The sequence below is a fragment of the Periophthalmus magnuspinnatus genome, chromosome 16 (assembly GCF_009829125.3).
Source record: "Periophthalmus magnuspinnatus isolate fPerMag1 chromosome 16, fPerMag1.2.pri, whole genome shotgun sequence".
Taxonomy (NCBI): Eukaryota; Metazoa; Chordata; class Actinopteri; order Gobiiformes; family Gobiidae; genus Periophthalmus; species Periophthalmus magnuspinnatus.
This window is the reverse complement of record NC_047141.1, coordinates 29,644,902-29,666,289: the sequence shown is the minus strand read 5'-3', so window position 1 is coordinate 29,666,289 and position 21,388 is coordinate 29,644,902. Positions and strand designations below refer to the sequence as shown.

Here is a 21,388-nt window from a genome sequence, read left to right as displayed (position 1 = left end):
CTAGTGATTTAAAACAAAAAGTCACTTTTTATAGCATTATTCATTACCTACCTTTTACAAATAAACACTGATTTCATATGATGGTTGTCTGGTGCGCAAATTATTACACAATGAGATGTTTAGTAAAAGCCAAAGTTAAATCTGTCAACTGGACAAAATGCTGCAGGAGTGAAGACGTTTCTCTGCCCGTCCAAGCCGCTTCTTCAGTTCTGGTGAGATTACTGCTTTACACTGCCTTATATCTGTCTGAAGGGAGGAGCTAACAACACTGAAACTGTAGCAGCTATTGTCTCCAGTTTCAGTCTTAATGGCCTCTCTTCACACAGATTATAACAGATTACACACTGGTTACACAGACACAATGAGATGTTGACACCAATATAGAATGCTTACTTGAAAAATGTGACATTAATATAGGTGTTGCTGTGTTCAGGCACTTAATAAATATTTTTTGCAAATCATTTTTCAAATGCTCTATCAAAATGATTAAAACGTGGAACGAATGTCCTCATGTGTGGACATCATTTTTATCAGAAGCTACACAATGTAAAAAGATAATTCTTTGTTTTTACACTCATCCCAATCAACCCAAATAACAAAGAGAAATTAATAAAGCATGTCACGCAAGAGCTCGGGTCTCAGGAAGTTAAAACAAAAATCAGCATTCAAAAAGTATTCATTTTAGCTGCTTCCATCTGTATTAAATATTGTTGTGCAGTAGAATGTTGTGACGTCATCTGAAACCCTTCAGTAGCTTATTTATTTATTATTATTTTTTATCTTCATAATGGTGAATGTAATACTTTTTTTTAATAATTGTACATTTAAATAAAAACAATAAAAAGAAAAAACTAGGCTATTTAAAAAGTCAAAATGATTATGACCGTGGGCTAACTTTGCCCGTGCGTAACAACGGCTCGTGCGGTCACGTCATCCACGCTCATCCTCACAAACACCTCACCGCTCGTTTATCCACCGCTGAAGACAGTCAAGATGGCGTCCGAGGGTCAGTCCGAGTACGAGTCTGTGCTCTGTGTCAAACCTGAAGTCAACGTTTACCGGATCCCCCCTCGAGCATCCAACCGGGCGGTCAGGTGAGTGCTCCCCGCTGCTCCGGCTCTCATCCTCGGTCTCCATCCGGACTCCATCAGCTCCAGCCCGGTCCTGATAACGTGCCTGTGCGTGGAGACCGTAGTTTGTGAGCTGTGTTTACAAGGTCATGTAAATGTGTCTTAAAAGCTTGAATCTGCGTGTTAACCCTTAATTAACACGTAAAAACCAAGCTAGCTTAATTAGCATAAACTGAACCTAGCTCCTTCCAGTGTTTACCTTTATCTTCAGGTCACACTGCAGTAAACACGATGATATAACAGTATTAGCTTGGAAACTCCTGGATAATTTGGTTTGTTTAACTGAATTTTAAGCTGTAATTCATAGAAAACACTTGATATGACTAAATAAACCGGAGTCACATGTGGCATTGTGCACATAAACTGATTTATTATTGACTTAAACAGCTAAATGACACTCATTAGCCTGAATGTGTTTAGTGACCCACCAACAGAGTGGATATGACCTCAACAATATGACTCCCAGGACTCCCATTTGGTTAACCACTCACTGCTGACCATATAAGCTAGCATCAAGAGGAAGACTGGTTATGTAATAAAGGTCCAATGGAGCCTTAGTGGAAAACAGTGAAACATCTTGGTCACGTTTCAGTTTCACCTAGTAACTGTTTGCCAAATATATCAAAATATCTATTACTATACTATATATTTATGAGAGTTAACCACATGAAGAGACTGTTTAGTGCTTTACCAATTTACACGTTTTCATTTATCTGTGGAATGAATTAATATGTGAGTGTGTTAAATGCCATGTCTCGTATGGAATAGTGTGTTTTTCTGCTAATATGCCTTTTTTTGTACAGAGAACGTTCACAATCATGCATTGACCAAGAGAATCGTCACAGGAGAGATGCTGGTGTCAGATTATTGCTAATTTATACCTGTCCCTGCGCAGGCTGCTGTAAATACTGAAAGTGTAGATTAAATGTGTATGGATCACAGTGACTACAAATAAATTAAATAGATATTACACAGGGTCATATAATTCAATTATTCTAAAATCAACATACACCCACACGTATAAACACATGCATTCTTACACGCCCCCCTGAGCCCCTCTTGCCCTTCATCAAGGCCCATACACACAGTGTACATGCTTCTGATCATTCAAAATCACATTCATCGCTAATGTGTACAGACTTGTTTAGAGATCAGCCACTCAGACATGCATCTGGTATCTGTCTGTTATATAATGCATAACACAACACACATAACTGGTATACCCCATAAAACTATGCTCATCTCCTTCTTGGCCTTCAACCCTCTGTCTCTCTCCTCTTGTCTCTCTCTGTCTGTGCTTTGTATCAGGGCTGCAGACTGGAAGCTGGATGCCCCAGACTGGCAGGGGCGTATGCGTGTGACTGCGAGAGGGAAAGTGGCCTATGTGAAACTGGAAGACAAAATCTCTGGTAAGAGCGTCTGAGACAGAAGACTCATCTGACCACTGTTTATCTGTGGTGCGGTGTGTGTAGTCTCCTGCTCCGGCCTCTTACTCATCGGTTCCAAGGTGGACGAGTCGCGACAGGGTTGTTTTGACACATTGTAGGTGCAATTTGTCTTTTTAGACATGATATAGATAAATGAATGAGGGTAAATATTGTTTTCTGTCATAGGCCTGTGATACACGGTTTAGGTATTTTGTGTTCCATAGTAAATCTTAATCTCTGAAATCAAATGCCTATTTAAAACTAATGTACTTATTAATATTTTCTTGATTTTTGGCCCTGTCACTTTATTAGACAGGACCTTGTAGGTGCACTATGAAAGTTTTCTGGTGTAATGTGGCTGAGTGGCTAGCACTCTCACCTCACAGCAAGAAGGTTCCAGGTTTGACTCCGGGCCTTTCTATGCAGAGTTTGTATGTTTGTGGCTGTGTGGGTTTCCTCTGGGCACTCCAGTTTCCCCCAAAATATGCACAATAAGTAAAATCCTCCAGCTTAGGTAGTCCTGACTGTTGCAGCCTGAGAGTTGAAAGAAAAGACATGACTCTGGAGTTCCAACACAGGAGAAGTTTATTTACCATCAGTACAACATCCAGAGACATGAACCCTCAAGACAGTGTTGTACATTCCAGTGTAGTGCAGTCCAGTCCAGCTATGCTTCTGTTGTAGGGAGTATTATACCTCTAATGTTGGCCAAGAGTACAAGGACTGAGCTGGCAGTGTAAACCTTCAGTATGGCACAGTCTTGGTCAGTGTTAGTTCTATCTCAGGATCTGGAGATGGGCCCCTGGGCGCTGTGCTGTGGCCTCTTCTGCTCCTGACAGGATGCCCCAGAAACATTGAAGGATAGGTCAAATTCAGAGGACAACGTTCCCTACTTTTCCCTTTCTTTCGACCTGAGTGCAGAATAGATACAAAATGTGTACTCTCTACATCAAATAAAATGTTTTTGTTTTTTTTCCAGGAGAGTTATTTGCACAGGCACCAATAGATGAATATCCAGGCATCGCCGTGGAAACAGTCAGTGACTCCAGCCGCTACTTTGTGCTTCGTATCCAAGATGAAAACGGTGAGAAATGTGAAAATTATAGTTTTATTATGCTATTTTTTCTTTTCTTTTTAAACATGTGTTTCTATTACCAGGCCGTAGTGCATTCATAGGCGTTGGTTTCGGAGACCGAGGTGATGCGTTTGACTTCAATGTAGCTCTCCAGGACCATTTTAAGTGGGTATCTCAAAAGCTGATATTTTAACTATATTTTTTAGGTTCATATTAACATTTCTTGTTTTTGCAGATGGGTCAAACAGGACATTGAACTGAAAAAGCAAGCACAAGCTCCAGATACGACTCCTAAACTGGATTTGGGATTTAAAGAAGGCCAAACAATTACCCTAAATATTGGGGTAATTATATCTCACTTAATAGTAGCAAAACCAGGCTATGAGTTGACCTTATAATAACACTACATAAAGTTATGACATTTTTCCCCATCCACTCCATATTGGTCAACCTTTGTCATGCACTGAGTGAGTGACAGGTGAATTTAACCAATTACAGTCAAGTGTGAACTGTCAGAAGAAGCATATAGTTTTAGTGAGTGCTTGAAGACATGGCACCCAAGTTTGTTCTTGTAAATGAGTAAATCTTGTTTTTTCCCCATGGAGTATACTGTAAAAAGTGTTGTCTGTAATTATAGAGTAAAAAAGCTGTTCTAAATGTGCACAAAAACTCATGTACCCAAAAAATAATGCATGTAAATACTAGATGTGTGCCAAATGTTTGTGAGTGCTAGAAACTGGTTAGATAGAATTAAGTGCCTACTTCCTAGTTCCTCCTTTTGCGTTTTGAAAATCAGATAACGTTGCTTTAAAGGCAATGAAAAGCTACTCAGTGTAATTATCATAAAATCTAAAAAATAATGACTTGAGCTCAAAGGAAAGTGTGCTCTTAATCTGCTTAATCATTGCAAGTATATTTTTTTAAACTTTGTATTCACCATTTCAGCAATCAAAGAAGAAGGAGCGATCTCGCCCTCAGAGCTCCGGTGGTCTAGGGCTGCTCCCACCCCCTCCTGGAGGCAAACTGCCCCCGCCCCCCTCTTCAAGAACCACCAATCACAACACACAGCCGGCGACAGGAGGAAGTGAGACAGGTACATTTATTACACCCTGCATCGTGCAATCAAAGCCTAACTGTTTGAGCATGTTACATGTCACTAAGAGCCAATATGAAAGGAACAGGTTTTTTATAAGCTTTGCATTATTTACACAATGTTTTATTATTTTTATTCTTATTATTTGATTATTTTACAGTGGCTATGGTTACATTCACACCAAAATCTGATTATTATCCGATTTCTGGACCTTTAAGATTATTTAAGTGGCATGCAAACTACAAAATCTGGTTTGAATAATCAGACTATGATCAGAATGTCAGTTTAATACTCGTATAACTACAAAAATCTCATAATAATTACATTTTGTGGGCGCATGTAACCCCAGCCTGTGTTATGCTCGTTTACCTTTTTACAAGCATTTTTAGACTATTATGTTGAGCAACTGAGATATTCTAAGTCTATGAAGTAATAACTAACCCTTTTTCTCGTCAGGCTGTTTATTGGATCTAGATTCAAACAGTTCAAATTCATTTGCTCCGTCGAACATCAGCTCTACGGCGTCCGCAGATCTGTGGGGAGATTTCGACTCCGCGCCTCCCAAGTGAGGAAGTCTTTCTGTTTGTTTTCTTCCCTTTTCATTGTGGGAATTTCCTTATGCAACATGGTTTCCCCCATTTTGGGGTCTTGAGTTTCTCTGCCAAGCAGGGTAACACGCGATACTTCAAACCTGCATTCGTCTGTGCTGTTCTGCTCCTCTACCTTCAGTCGACGTGACACTAATTAATCTGAGCGTCTGCTGAGCCAACAGAAAGACCCTGTTTTGTCTAGAAAATGTTGACCTTGTTGTTTTAACCCATGTAGCTTCCTTTAAAGGTCCACTATGTAATTTTTCTGACAGAGGTGCTCGGCAACTGCTTGTCTCCATGGAGATGTTATTATTTTGCCTGGAGTCTTCCACAGTATGGCATTAAACTCATCTAGCTTGTATTTATCCACAATTACAAGTGTTTTATTACTCAAAATTAGATTGAAACACATACAGTCTTGCTGGTAGCGGGGTCACCTCTCCATAGAGCTGACCTGTAATTTGCCCTGGGGGATCTGTGTTCTGGAATTAGATCAGTTTAATACCATACTGTGGCACATTTCAGGCAAAGCAATAACATCTGCAGATAGACAGGCAAATGGCAAACCCAAAAAGTTACATAGTGGATCTTTAATAGACCCTTTGACACAATCTAAACGTACTGTAATATATAAAGTGTGTGTTAAATGAATGATTGATTTATGTACAGAGAAATTATACAGAATACAGGTGGATATCACTGCAGTTTGTTTTGTTTAACCAGAGGACTCACTATGCACTGGCTTAACATGAAGTAGTATCAACGTCGCGAGCCGATGGTGCGCTCTACATCCCTCTAGTGGCCACTTATGGGAGCTTGTAGGATTAGATTAGAAATAGTGTAAAATAAACAGGGCTGTGCGATATGAAAAAGATGCAGTATTCTATAACTGTATTTTGTAATGCAATAGCAATAATGCAATACTATAATTAATTACTTAAATTGCTACTACTAACCTTAAATTATGTGTCAAATGTGTCAAAATAAAAACAGACGAAACCAAGACCAAATGAAGAAAATATGAAAAAATTACTTTTTAAAAGTTACATTTTTCTTTCAAAAACAGTAATTAAAGTCATATGTAGTTTTATTGCATTAGACATTATTGAGATATTTTTGTGTTACACTGTGCAGCTCTAAAGATAACAGCAAATATATCACTGTAAATGGTTTAAATAACAACACATGCTGTAAATGTTAAGATTAAAAACACTGTACTTGATTTTTACTGTCTTAAAAAGGTGAAAAGTAGAACTAGTTCATTTTAAACGGTTTGCAGCGGTCCAGAGTTATTCCTTATTTACCTTATGCATTCCGAGCATCCTAATCATTCACCACGATGAGTTTATAAGAGCTTTTCACAACTTTCAGAGACCAGGGACAGCTGACATATTTTAACCCCAACAGCTGCTTATGCCATATATCTGTACTCAACAACATTTTGCTCAAATACTTGGGAGCAAATTGAGTACAGGACATTTTAATATGATACTAATTAGGCTCTGAACCTGAAAGTATTCCTCACAGCTGAATGTGCGGTGAGCAAACAGAAACTATGGACCATTTATCTTCTTTATAGTCTCTGGAGATGTGTAAAATGTGTGATCAGAGCCCAGCCATAAAACAGTGGCTCCGTGAGTCACTAAGGTCACAACCTCCTGAAGAACTCCTCTGTCTCTGCGCTTTCAGTTCATTATGTAAAACGTGGATGCAGGCTCGTACGGCGGCCCTTAAAGCTCAAAACACACAAACAGACCTAAGCACAAATGCAAACAGACAGAAGACCTCAGCATCAAGGTCACATATGAATACATAAAGTAAATAAAGACAAACGCGCAAAGAGACAATAGCGTCAGTTTCACATCATGTAATCTGCTAACAGGGAAGACACTGGATACTGTTACCATGGCGATAAAATTCAAATCATGCTCCAGTCGCTGTGACGATCTGCTATGAAATTCTCATATTGTGATTCTGTCATTCTGTTTAACGCAGCTCTAGGCTCAAATACAGACACTTTACCCCGCCCACTCGTCCTATTGGTCAACCTCTGTCGCGGCCTTGAGTGAGTGACAGGTGGATTTAACCAATCACAGAGAAGTGCGACGTGAACTATCCAAACCAGCTGATGACACAGTATAATGGTTGGAGGTGCACTGTGTAACTTTTTAGCGTGCTTTCACCTGCTTGTCTTTATGGAGAAGTATGGTATTAACATAACTATCTAGTATTTTTTCACTTTTTCACACAAAAAAAAATTCCCCTGAAAACATGCATTCTTACAACGAGCGAACTCTCCACTCCACAGATCAGACGTGTAACTTGGCCTGGAGGTGTTACCCGCTTTTCTCTGTTAAAATACACGTTTTACATTAACATCTCCATGGCGACAAGCAGCTAGAAAATTATATAGAGCATCTTTAAGTGTAAAACAATTGTACAAAACAAAACAAAATTGTGATTGGATTTGAACTTTTTAGCATCTTACCCACTCTTACATCACATCAGCGGCGAGTTTGACCTCCCGACATGTGACCTGCTCTGTACAAACTGTAAAGTGTAAATGTAAAAATCATGTTCAAATGTGTGGGACCAGTGCAGTCTGTTTGTGATGAACTGTTCAGTTGTGATTTAGTGTCAGAATGGTTGTGGTTTTGTGAAACTCATTTGAAATGTTGCGACAGATGTGCGATGATTATGGGTGGATTAACTGCTGCTAAGAAAGTTCATGTCAGTGTTTGTTTCTTGTCCAGATGTTCAGATTATAACTGTTTGTAAATTATATTGTAAATGGAACAAAGTACAAAGTAAAACTACTAAACTAATCTTTTTTTTTTTTCCCATTCTCATTTCTTCCGCGAGGTAAAAGTCACGCTCGGATTTGAAACTTAAACACAAGAGTCGATTCACACATTTAGGATTAATAGAGCATTTTATTCCATACAAAAGTGCAGTAACATGATATATTTTGTGTGTATCTTAAAAGGGACAAGATGTACCTTTCCCCCACCTGTTTGTCTCCATGGAGATGTTATCGCTTTGCCTGGAATGTTCCACAGTAAGGCTTTAAAACAGATACGTCTTGCTTTTATTTGATTACAGGTGTTCTATTGCTCGAATTTACCTTGAAAAACTTGTCCCTTCTTCACAGACCTGACCGGTCAACTGCTTGCCCCCACGGAGATAGATGAGTTTAATGTGATACTTTTTGGGCAAAGCAATAACATCTTCATGGAAACAAGCAGGTGACAGACCGGAAAAGTTACATAATGGTGCTTTAATGCTTTCTATAAATCTTGTTTCAAATGATGACAAGAGTAGCTGCGTTGCTAAAAGTCTCTTACTATAGAAGTGTAACATAAATCATAAACAGAGTAGCTAAAACTTGTACTCAAATAAGAGTAACTTTACTTCAAAATATTACTCAAGTACTGTATTTTCCGGAGTATAAGTCACACTTTTTTTTCATACTTAGGCCGAGGGTGCGACTTATACTCAGATGCGATTTATATGTGAAATAGATGTTTTTTTTCTTCGTTATTATACTTTTTTTTGGCTAATGCGACTTATACTCCGGAAAATACGGTAGAAGTACAAAGAAGTGGGTCAGAGATTTACTCAAGTAACAGTAAAAAGTAAGAGTAATAGGGTGATATTTTCAGAAGATAGAAGATAGGCCACAAATATGAGAAAATCTGAATCATAGCTGAAGGAGTGTTCTCAGTTACTCACAGTGGGAAGAGTAACCAAAAGTAAGAGTAAGGTGTTATTCGAGTAGAAGTAAAAGTATGCCATCTGAAAACTACTCAGAGAAGTAACAAATGTGCTTGAGTAAAGGTAACTGATCATAAACCATCTTTGCGTTTCAGCTGTGTCGATATGAAACCAGCTCTCCGTGATGTTCACAGACAATTAAGTGAAATGGATAAATACAGATTAAATCAAAAGTGACAGCGTGTGTTATATGAGAGGAACGCCTGGGGTGTGAACAGGGGCTTTATAGACTTATACACATTAGATTTTATGGCCCGACTCAAGGCTCCGTTAGACCTTGTTTGCCCAGGTGTCGGGGTTGCCACGACGACTGCGACAACGCCTCCTCTGATTGGACGACCTCTCGATGCGTCTCGGCCACCCGGACCGCTCCCTGCACAGTTCAGCTGCAAGTAGGAAAAAAAATTAGGACTGTTACCGTAGCGATTAATAATTTTAAACACGAAATATTATGTCTTTTGAACGGTTTGTTTAAAAAAATCTGTGTTTTTATTATGATTATGGTGGCTACTGTGGTGTCAAAGTATTGAGTTTATTCCTTAATATCTAAATCAAGTTTGAAATTTAACTGTAATGTAAGAAAACTAAATATTTGATAGCAGAAAAAAGTTGAATTATGTTGTTTTTTTCATTAAATTGTCAGATGAGTGGCAAGAATGCTCATTCCCAAATACTTAATCCAACTTAATCCAGAATCCAACTCTTTTTTTTTACACAATACGAGGGGCTGACCTTTCATGTACTCGTCTTGTGAGCACACGGTCCTTGTGCAGATCTCTTTGTTGATCACGTACATGCGCTGGAGACTGTGGAGATCATAAAATATAGATTTGGTTCATGCGATATCATAATATTCTTAAATCCCTATAGTTTAAACTGAGCTGTTGCTGTTTAACTGTCAGATTGCAGACTTCTTGACCTGGTTTATGGTTAATATCTTTGTAATTACTAAGACAAATCCACATGAAACAAAAGTTATTCTCTGTCAGCACAAATAAACAAAAGTTAAATTCATTTGTCACAATGGCGTGTGCTTGATGCGCTCATTCAAACTCAAAGATGGAGTTGTTGTTAGTTCAAGGACTTTAAAACATAAGGCTGACATGGCAAATTCGTGCAGCCAATCGAATAATGTTAAAGTTCGATATTTATGATCGTAAGTTTGGATATTTCACACAAAAACTGTAAATCTCCCTCAGCTTTACACAGGCCCCTGCCCTCCATCTCGAACTATGACATAATCAAATCGTAGAACATGAACGCAGCCTGTTAGAATCGTGTTAGTGCTGTTTTAGTTTAGTTTTGCTGCATATTCATTAGCTTCTTCTAGTCTCTGTGCACAGCAGCAAGTGGCAGCCTCACTGTTAACGTCACTACTTCCTGTCGCTGTCTAATTGTATGAGGTTTTTGCAGAGTCACGATAAAATGACTAAATATTTAACGATCGGGTTGTGGACGCGGACCTGCGGGTGAATTTCACTGACGACATGTTAAACACTACACAAATAAAATGAACACTTCACCGCAGGAAACTTCTGTGTTTAGAAAGAGACATATTTGTGTCTCAATGCTAACGCTATTGCTAAAACAACACCACAAACTGAAGTATTCTTGGGTAGTCTTTATTTCAATAAATTTGGATCTGATCTTAATAGGTTGTTTATTTTAGGTTTTTGATTTTCATAAACGTGACTGTTAGCTTTGAGACAGGTGAGTGAGCTAGCTAGCGTGCTGCTGTGTACAAAGCCTATTCAAACGGTGAGTGACCTGTAGAGACAGAAGCCACCGATGCATTTCCTGGTGGGCCCGTGGACAGAGTACATCCGGGTGCAGGGGTACATCTCCTCCCTGCAGTCTGCGCACAGAGACAACAGTGCATCAGTATGTGCTAATACTGATTAGGGTGACCACACGGCCCTGTTTACCCGGGACAGTCCCAGTTTTAAGCCCCGTGCCTCCCTGTCCCTTTTGATTTATCCAGAACCCTTGATTTGTCCCAGTTTTATACAGCAAACGTCACAGATGTCCCTATTTTTGACAAATTTGAGATCCGCCAACAGTAAACACGGGCCTAAAATGTCATTTGTCAAGCAATCAATCAAACTTTATTTGTATAGCACTTTACAACAGCAAAAACTGAACCAAAGTGCTTTTCAAGTGCATTAAAATGTAAAAACAACAACAAAAATTCTATATACAAAACAACAAACAATAAAAACAGTCATTAGCTGAAGGCAATCGTGAACAGATGAGTCTTTAGCTTTGGCTTTGAACAGGGACAAAGTAGTGACTGAGCGTAACTCTAGGGGCAAAGAGTTCCAAAGTCTGGGACCAGCCACAGAAAATGAACGATCACCCCACTGTTTCCTTTTGGTTTGTCATTAGTGTATGATGTTTATTGTTTTTTTTATCTTGTTTTTAATGTTGTGCAGCACTTTGGTCAGCTCTGGTTGTTGGAAGGCGCTATAGAAATAAAGTTTAAACTTTGATTAGTGTTCAGCTCCAGCCAAATGACGCTCATCGAGGCTACCAGTTATAGCTGCAAATTTGGAGGCATGTTCCATATTTGGACTTCCGACCGCGAGTATCATAGCAACTAAAGAGCCAATCCGGAACAAGGCTGTTGAAGGTGCTGCCCCTTCGGACAAAATAGCAAAATAAAAACACCCGTATAATGTAGAGAGGGTTAATTTGAACATTTTAAGAGCTAAATGACGAGTCTGACAGCAGCAGTTACAGAGAGAGGGGACACAGATTGTCAATAGAAAGTGAATTGGAGCCGAAAGCGCACAGCAGTGCATAACTATTTTTCCTTAATTACGCAGTCTTGACAGTTGGATTATTACCAACCGCCCCAAACCGAGGGAGTCCCAGTTTTCGATTTTGAAAAGCTGGTCACTCTAGTACTGATACTTCATGAATCTCAAACTTCAAAGGTTCAACACAACAAGTTATTTTTATCTTTTTAAGTTCTTCTTTGCAGTAGTTTACCTGTAACTGACTTGTGCAGTATATTTTAAACTCTATTGTTCTGATGTTACTCTTACATATGACAGGTTTTCATGTTTTTCCAATAATGACTTGGTTTGGCGGAATAATACCCGTGGTACATATTTGTCATAGTTTTACATCAGTTAAGTGGCAGTTTGTGGAAAAAGGTTGAGAAAGAAGAAAAAGTACAAAAATACAGATGTAGCGGTGAGTTCTAAAACGGAATACCTCTAACTATGTCATCAACATGGAAAATTCCATCCAAAATCCAGGGACACGAACACTACTACTACTACTACTACTACTTTTTTCTGGTAGTTTAAAATAAAGGTGTTATTTTCTTTTTTTATTGTGATTACGTGTGTCATATTTACTACACAGGACTGAAATTACAACATTATAAACTAAAAAAGTAGGCAAGAATCTTAGTGAAATGGCTCGTCTAACCTGCAGTTTAAGTACGTCTTTAGGACTTTCTACTCCTGTGTGATCAGAATATATAATACTGGTACTAATGTGGTCAGACGTCACTTACCTGAAGATAAAGTTCCACCAGGGGCCTCTGTGCTCGCTGTGGTCAAACAACAGAGTTTAGATGAGACAGTACAATGAATAAAAACCCACAGTTCAAATATATGAGAGAGGAAGGAGTTTAATAGATGTATGTGAGATGTTTTGACAATTTAAGATTTATTTTGTTTGTTTAAAGGAGTTTTCTGTCAGTAATACAATTAGTGAGTTGACATCAATAGCCTTAATATCATATTATCTTATTTACTTGATCGTATTTAAGTACAAACAGTTTATCTATTGGTTAAACTTTGAATGTAGTTTGTAATAAAAAGAACTGTATGTAACATTTTGATTCATTTGGATTGCCAGTTTCGGAAAAGTAGATGGTTTAAAACACATGTGTCAAACTCAAGGTCCGTGGGCCAAATGCGGCCCGCCATGTCATTTTATGCGGCCTGTGACAAAGTAAATTAAAAGGTCTGACTGTTTTAAAATGTCAGTTTATCATTAGATTCACAGTTAAACAGCCTTTTTTTTTATATCTATGCAAATCCATATGCAATATTTGTAACTTGAGTAAGTAATAAATATAGAAACGGTTAATTAACAAGATTAAAATGTAGTGACATTTATCTGTCAGTTACATCTGGCCCTTTGAGAGCAACCATTTTGTTGATGTGGCCCTCAGTGAAAATGAGTTTGACACCCCTGGTTTAAAAGAACTCTCTCAGTGCTAGTGCAGCGTCTACAGCTCAGTGAGTGAATTCTGGAGATTGTGCACTTTTAAGCAAACCTATTCTGCAAATTTGACTTTTCAGAGCTTTTAATTATGTTGCAGTTGATTCCCTGTCTCATTTACTCTCTTAAAGTTACTTCTGGAGTGATTTGTGCATGTTTAAGCAATAGAAAAAGACAAAGTTTAAATCTGTCAACTGGTCAAATTGTTGTAGGAGTGAAGACGTTTTGCTGCTCATCCAAGGCACTTGTTCAGTTTTGAGGTAACTGCTGGACACTGCCTTATATCTGTCTGTCTGAAATTAAAAAAATAAAATTAATAATAATAATAGTAATAATATTTTAATGACTATTTTTATTTTATTTTTATGATTATTATTACAGTTCCTACATGTGTGTTGTGATTAGACTGGTAGTGGGAAAAGTAACCAATACTCAGGTAAAGGGCTGTTACACTGTTGAATAAAACACTTAATATTTTTGTTTTTATTTGTGATTTTAGGCCTTAGATCTACACGTGCAGCAGGTTTCTCTAATCGTTTGTGGAGGCCTGATGACTTTCTACACATAAAGTGACGGCTCTATTACCTGAACACCACCTACTCTTTTCTGTAGAGATGTTATTGTTTATCCTTTATTATTTATTGATTATTTATTTTATTATTTATTGACTTATTTATTAGTTTTGACTTATTTTATTATTTTTAATCATTTTAGATTTGCCAGTGTTTCCTCTGAGGAGCCCTCTGCACCGGGAGCTGTGGTTGGCTGTGGCTCCTGGCCCCTGGCTCGTGGGCCCTGGAGGTTTGGTCTTGACCTCATCTCTTCTCTGGGCCCTGGGCTGGTGTCCTGTGGCTGTGGGTGACCCTGTTCCTGGTGCAGATGGTTCCTCTGGTGGCGCTCTCTCATCTGGTTCATCTTTATCCAGCCTGTTCCACTTAAACATATTTTAAATGAAACTGAGGTATTTTAACATGTGTTGAGGTGGGGGGTGGGAGTGTGTGTTGGGGTGGGGGGTTGTTTGGTTGTGTTTATTGATGTGTTGGGGTTGGGTTGTTGGGCTGTCGGGTGGCTGGGTGGGTTTGGTGGGTGGGACTGATTTTAATGCTTTGTAAAGCACTTTGTGTTACTTTTTTTTTTGTATGAAAAGTGCTATATAAATAAAGTTTGATGATTTGATTTGATATCCTGTAATGTCCCACAGTACGGTATTAAACGTATAGGATCTTCTTTAAGGCAATCTGTTGATTCCACCAAGTCCAGGTTACAGGTCTGATTTGTGGAGAAGCGAGCCAGCTTACAGTACGAATTAAAATATTTTCAGTAATAAAAACCTTAACCCAAGATATAGTTAAATGCTATCGACTATTTATTTATTTATTTATTCATTCATTTATATATTTACTATATATATTTATGTATTATTATTATTTATTTATGTATTATTATTATTTTTATTTATTGATGTATGTGTTTATTTATTATTATTTATGTATTATTATTTATTCATGTATTATTATTTGTATTTATTTATTTATTTAAAGGCCAAACCTTCTCATCAAAGCCTTGTTTTTATTTTTTTTTAAATATCTGACTTTTTTTTTACCGCTATCTGTATTTATATATATTTATTTATTTATTTATTTTATTTATTTATTTGTTTATTTATTTATTTTTTTTATGTATTTGATTATTTATTTAAAGGCCAAACCTCCTCGTCAAAGCCTCCCTTCAGACAGATATAAGGCAGTGTCCACCAGCATTAATCTGACCAGAACTGAAGAAAACGCGACTTGGACGAGCAGCGAAACGTCTTCACTCCTACAACGATTTGTCCAGTTCACAGATTTAAACTTCGACTTTTGCTGTGGATCATCGTTACTGGCACACACCCACTGCTTTCTATTTACTTCATTCTTCAATTTTACTTTCTTAATTGGTGATATGTGTAGGATTTGGCAGCATTGCGTGGTCATTTTGCTAAAAATCAAAGAAAATCCATTACTTGCCAGTGTTTAAGTAGTAGGAGCTGCTACTTGCACGTAAAAAATAAGCTAAATTTAAAGCATTCATAATTAAGTTTCAAGAAAATATTTACGAACTGGAAATTATTTTGAAAAGCTGTCCATGGGAGGAGCCGACAGCTACACGGCTCTTTGTTCTGATGACATTTATGATGATGTCAGTGGACTTGTTCCTTTTTTAAGTCGTTTTTGTTGAATATTGCGATTTTAAACGTGCAAATTACAACATAATGACCCGCGGTTGTCATAGATTATAACTATATACCAAACTGAAGCACAATATGTTTATTTTAATATAAGACATGGCTCGTTTATACAGGAAAAAATGGTCTGTGTCATAAATGTAGGTTAAATTACTGGCAACCCACACTGTAGTATCTTTATTAAAGTGCACAGACCACATATAGTACTTTAATGACGTATAGTTCTACTACTACTACTACTGTGGATAACACTTTACTGCACTTGACATTATGTTCAAACTAAACATAAGCAACATACAAGCTCAGTCTCACTACTACTGCAGGTACTACTACTGAGGGTACTACTACTGTGGGTACTACTACTATGGGTACTACTTCTGAGGGTACTACTACTGTGGGTACTACTGCTACTACTACTACTGCTGATACTACTACTGCTACTGCTGCTGGTACTACTACTACTGTGGGTACTACTACTACTATTGCTGGTACTACTGTACTACTGCTGCGGGTATTACTACTGCTACTACTACTACTATTGATACTACTACTACTGCTGCTGCTGATACTACTACTGCTACTGCTGCTGGTACTACTACTACTGTGGGTACTACTACTACTACTACTACTATTGCTGGTACTACTGTACTACTGCTGCGGGTATTACTACTGCTACTACTACTACTGCTGATACTACTACTACTACTACTGCTGATACTACTACTACTGTGGGTACTACTACTATTACTACTACTACTACTATTACTACTACTACTATTGCTGGTACTACTACTGCTGATACTACTACTCCTACTGCTTCTACTACTACTGCTACTGCTGCTGCTGGTACCGCTACTACCACTGTGGGTACTACTACTACTACTACTACTACTACTACTACTATCACTACTACTACATTGTACAATATTACTACTACTACTACTACCACTACCACCACCACTACTATTACTTCTACTACTACTGCTTACTACACTGTACAATATTACTTACTGACTGACTTACTACATAACACTTTACTACACTTTAAATACGTGTAGTTAAGGTGCAGTACTATAAAATAATACTTTATGTGGAGCAATTTACACATTTAAAAAGTACAAATACATGTAGTTCTTTTAATGATGCATCCTTTTGTGTTAGTCAGCCTTTTCAGGGCAGTATTGTGCGTTAAACTGATGTGCGGAGTTAAAATATGACTTACGAGGGAAGAGAGAGCGAGAGGGAGGGGCAGTATTACCGGTCTGGGCCCCAGCTGTGAACACTGGTGAGCAATAACCACATGTAAAAAAGGAAAAGCAGTTCACGACATTAAAAAAAAACAAACATTCAGACGGCAACTCGGGTGTAATTAAACCCCGGTGATTTGTGTTTGGATGGTGTTACCGTGGAAACCGCAGAGGAGCAGGACCACTGGAAGCGCGCCCATTCCCGCGACTTGTGAGGGGCAAAGGTTTATGAGCCAGAGGAAGTCTAGAGAGGAAGAGAGTCACAGAGAGGAACTGTTCAATATCCTCTCCCCATGTTCGGACACTGTTTACGTTTGTCTTTAATTGCACCGCTTATAAAAAATCACTGCGTTTTCAACTTTTGCACGAGTCAAAAGTTAAGACAATTTGCCAACGAGTATTTATTTTCTATATGTGTGAATATGCCACAGACTGAGACCCTCTACACCGCATGTGTCAAATTCAAGGCCCGTGGGCCAAATGCGGCCCGCCACGTCATTTTATGCGGCCCGTGACAAAGTAAATTTAAAGGTCTGACTGTTTTAAAATGTCAGTTTATCATTAGATACACAGTTAAACAGCCATTTTTTCATATCTATGCAAATCCATATGCAATATGCGCTCGCAATAAATAAATACTGTATTTTCTGGATTATAAATCGCTCTGGAGTATAAGTCGCGCCAACGAAAAAAATGCATAATAATGAAGAAAAAAACATATATAAGTCGCACTGGACTGTAAGTCGTGTTTTGGGGTTTTTGTAATTTATTTTACAAAATCCGAGACCAAGAACAGACATTTTCTCTTTAAAGACAAGTTATAATGATAATAATAAAAGTTATAATAATAAAATAAAATGTGGAACAACAGGCTGAATATCGGTACATCACGCTAACGTAACACATTTATATTTATTCAGCTCCATGAAGCACAGACAGAACTGAACACGTGTCTGGTTTGTTAACGTAAGATATTAACAGTTAATCAGATAAATAAAGCAGAAAAAACAAGCAACAAGTTTACTCTGGATCTCACTCCAAATCAATAAATCCACTGAATTCTTCATCGTCGGTGTCGCTTCTGAACAACTCTGTCAACTGTGGAAGTAGATGAAACACCTCTTCTTCTTCCACGTGGCTGTCATACTGATACAAACGTAGAGCGCCCTCGTGTGGTCATCAGTGTGGCAATAACAAAGATGCGAAACTGTATATTTGAATAATTTCACATATAAGTCGCACCCCTGGACAAACTATGAAAAAAGAGTGACTTATAGCCCAGAAAATACGGTACATTAAAAAAAAAAACTTTAATAAATGAACGAGTAAATAATGTTCCACTTTGCACAACGACTTTCACCAAACCTAGTTCTGTTCGCCTTAAACTGCACTGCAAATATGTCAGTTTGATTGGTCTCTGGGCAAAACACTGTCACTCCTTTTACAAACTACAATACCTATAGACAGGAAGGGAATCTGACATTAAAAAAAAAACAACAACTCTGGTAAATTAATGTGTTGCAATTGTGCTTAGAGTCTCAAACGTTTGGACACAGCTTCTCATTCAGTGTTTATTGCTGCATACATTTTAGATACAGACTGAAAACATCAAATTTATGAAGCGAGATGCATTTTGTGTGTTTAAATTCAAATTCCTCATATTTGCCGACCTCATTCTCTCATTAAACTTCACTTCAAACTGGTTTTCACTTCAATCTGTGACCAAGAACTGCCACAGCTACCTAAAATCTGTCATTTAAGTTCTGTTATTTTGCTCTTTACTGCTCTCCGTGACCTGTTCATTCATAATTTCGATGCTTCCACACTGTAAACCGTCATGAAAATCAAACAAAAAATAAAAAGAGTATCCAAACATTTGACTGGTAGAGTATCTTTTAAACTTGTTTTCTCCTAAGTCCATATCATTCCACCCATAATATGTCACTAACTTTAGCGTCCAAGACATGAGTTCCCACTAAAGAATGTGTTTTGGTGCCTTATTTAAACAACCTCCACCCTCCTGTGTCTCTCTTGTGTTTTGTCTATTGTTCTGCAGATTTCTGTTCAACTGTACGGCTTATTAAAAACTTCTCTTAGGCTGCTGACTGTAACAAATCGGGGTGAAAACTTAGGCGAGACAAAAAACAGAGAGAGATGTAACATTCCTAAGCATTTTGTTGTTCCCTCAGGAGAAGAGTCAGTGCATGTTTCTGCTAATTTGATTTAGGAAGCGATGTTTAAATCAAGAATTCACTGTGCAAAATGAAGTTTCAGATTGGTTAAAGTGTCTTGGACTAATGAAAAATAATCTTGTTTTTATCTAAACCTAATAAGCTTTTCCAGATCAATATTGTCAAGTCATTTTAGCCCATGTTGGAGATTCACTTTTGCCGTCAACAACGCGTCTTTTAACTTTGCTATTGCGCCTTAGCAGTGACGAGAGGGAGAAGAGAGTAGTTTTAGTTGTAATTTATACTTACAGTTTGTGCTGTTGTCCACTGCTTTTCTTTCATGAGTCTTTGTCTTCACCTCTTTCTCCTCCTTCCATTTCCTCCGCTCCTCCTCCATCTCTTTCCATCCCATCAGTTTTTTTTTCCCCTCTGCGTAACACAATACCACGCAGCTCATTATTATTATTTTTTTTATTTTTTTTTCCAATTGTTTTATTGAGAAGATAAGATTAAAAGGCGCACTGTGTGAGTAAGACGAGCAGATGATGCCGCCAGACCGAGTTACAGGTCAGATCTGTGAAGAGGAGACCCTGCTCACAGTAAGAATGCATGTTTTTAATTTGATAAAAGCAGGATTGATTAGTTTTATGCATTCCAGACAAAGCAAAAATATCACCATGGAAACTAGCAGGCGACAGATCAGGGTTTCAGACGATATCACACATTTTATAGACCAACAGGCCCCGTACAGATTTAACACAGCTAAAGTTAATATAATACAGTCTGTGTGATTGCTCCAGGTCAGGTCTGAGACACAGGAAAAGCCAATAAATAATATTAATATAATGCAGTTTTTTTAAATTAATGGGTCTGGTTAAACATTTATGAACTTACCCTTTATTTGATTGTTTTTTGTTTGTTTGTTTTAGACCAGATGCATTGTTTTATAGCACAAGTTTACATTTTCAACACCTATCCATCTCAGGCTTTTAAAGGGAAACACAAAAGTGCAAATTTACATAAAACAGAAGCAAGGTACATTTCAAACATTATGTGAGCAGCTCTGGCCCAACTTCAACCACAGAGTCCGGTTGAAAATGAACATGTTAAAAATGTGACAATTCCACACATTCCCTATTTAAAAACAGGTGCAATAGACATGACGGTCGCTCAATCGGTCGAGTGTTTGTCCACTTATCCGAAGGTTGGCAGTTGAAATCCCGCGATCGATCCACTGACCCACAGGTAGGCGGAGAGATTCCAGCTCCCACAGATAAATACTGCTGTGTTCTTGGGCAAGACACTTAACCCACCTCGCCCCCAATGTCTGCGTACACTGGTGTTTGAATGTGTGTGTGAATGTGTGAGTGGTTTCTTGCTGTAAGACAGTGTTACAATTGGCAAAGATTTGATCAGATTACAGTCTGATTAGAGTCAGTAAAAGTGGTCCTGTCGATGTCCAAATTTTTTATTTGGAAAACAATTTGTACAATGAGCCTTGCATATTCTTGATTTGTAACATGTTACATGACAAATTTCGAATGTATATAATGTAATAATGTAATATATATATATATATATATATATATATATATATATATATATATATATATATATATATATATATATATATATATATATATATATATATATATATATATATATATATATATATATATATGTATATATATATATATATATATATATTTAGAACCCATTGTTAAACCATACTTCTCGAACTACTTCTCGAAATATCACAGTATTCCCAGCCGTAGCATTTTGTTTTGCCCTCCTCACTCCTCGCTCCTCCTCACTCCTCCTCGCTCCTCCTCACTCCTCCTCGCTCCTCCTCGCCCCTCCTCACTCCTCCTCGCCCCTCCTCGCTCCTCCTCTATCCTCCTTGCTCCTCCTCACTCCTCCTCACTGAAACCATGTCCCCTCACTGAACCTTGTATGTTCAATGATGGGACTCGGGAGACTACCTAGTCTTTTAGTTCAATCACTCACACTCACTCACTCATACATTTTGGTGGCTCTAACAGCCACTGCCACTCAAAAGGTGGTGGGACCAGCACCACCTCCTGATGGCTTGACCAATGGACCTAAAAACAGAGACAAATATACATCTCTTAGGTGTTATCTCTACTTGTCTGAAGATGCATTCGATGATCTGGGTGCAGTAGCTGGGATCTGCATAGGCCAGCAGAGGCACCAAGCTTTTACCGTGGGTACGGCACAGGTCTTTGTGAACTTGCTTTGCAATGGCTGCAAAGTTGTAGCGCTCTGGAATAGCCTGAAACACACGATGAGATGCAAACAGGTGCGGCAGGAGAAGGTCAGAGAAATTCTGTATTTTAGTTACATCTTTGGTGCCCAACAGCTGTGAGGACACCGTGTTCAGCAGGTCCCTCCACT

General features: G+C 38.1%; 2 protein-coding genes across 2 annotated transcripts; one reads left to right on the top strand and one right to left on the bottom strand.

The window, feature by feature from the left end:
• The first annotated feature begins 951 nt into the window (after nt 1–951).
• Nucleotides 952–6,280, top strand: LOC117383838 (adaptin ear-binding coat-associated protein 1-like). The gene is made up of 8 exons (XM_033981076.2): nt 952–1,094; nt 2,439–2,539; nt 3,537–3,641; nt 3,716–3,797; nt 3,868–3,976; nt 4,578–4,725; nt 5,182–5,290; nt 6,041–6,280. The coding sequence occupies exons 1-8, from the start codon at nt 994–996 to the stop codon at nt 6,060–6,062; spliced, it is 777 nt and encodes a 258-aa protein (XP_033836967.2). The 5' UTR covers nt 952–993; the 3' UTR covers nt 6,063–6,280.
• Nucleotides 6,281–8,228: 1,948 nt separating this feature from the next.
• mfap5 (microfibril associated protein 5) lies at nt 8,229–19,359 on the bottom strand. Its single transcript, XM_055227774.1, has 7 exons — nt 19,283–19,359; nt 16,960–17,046; nt 16,814–16,837; nt 12,616–12,651; nt 10,857–10,944; nt 9,822–9,895; nt 8,229–9,475 (listed from the first exon to the last, which is right to left on the bottom strand). The coding sequence occupies exons 2-7, from the start codon at nt 17,000–17,002 to the stop codon at nt 9,360–9,362; spliced, it is 381 nt and encodes a 126-aa protein (XP_055083749.1). The 5' UTR covers nt 17,003–17,046; nt 19,283–19,359; the 3' UTR covers nt 8,229–9,359.
• Between the last annotated feature and the right edge of the window lie 2,029 nt (nt 19,360–21,388).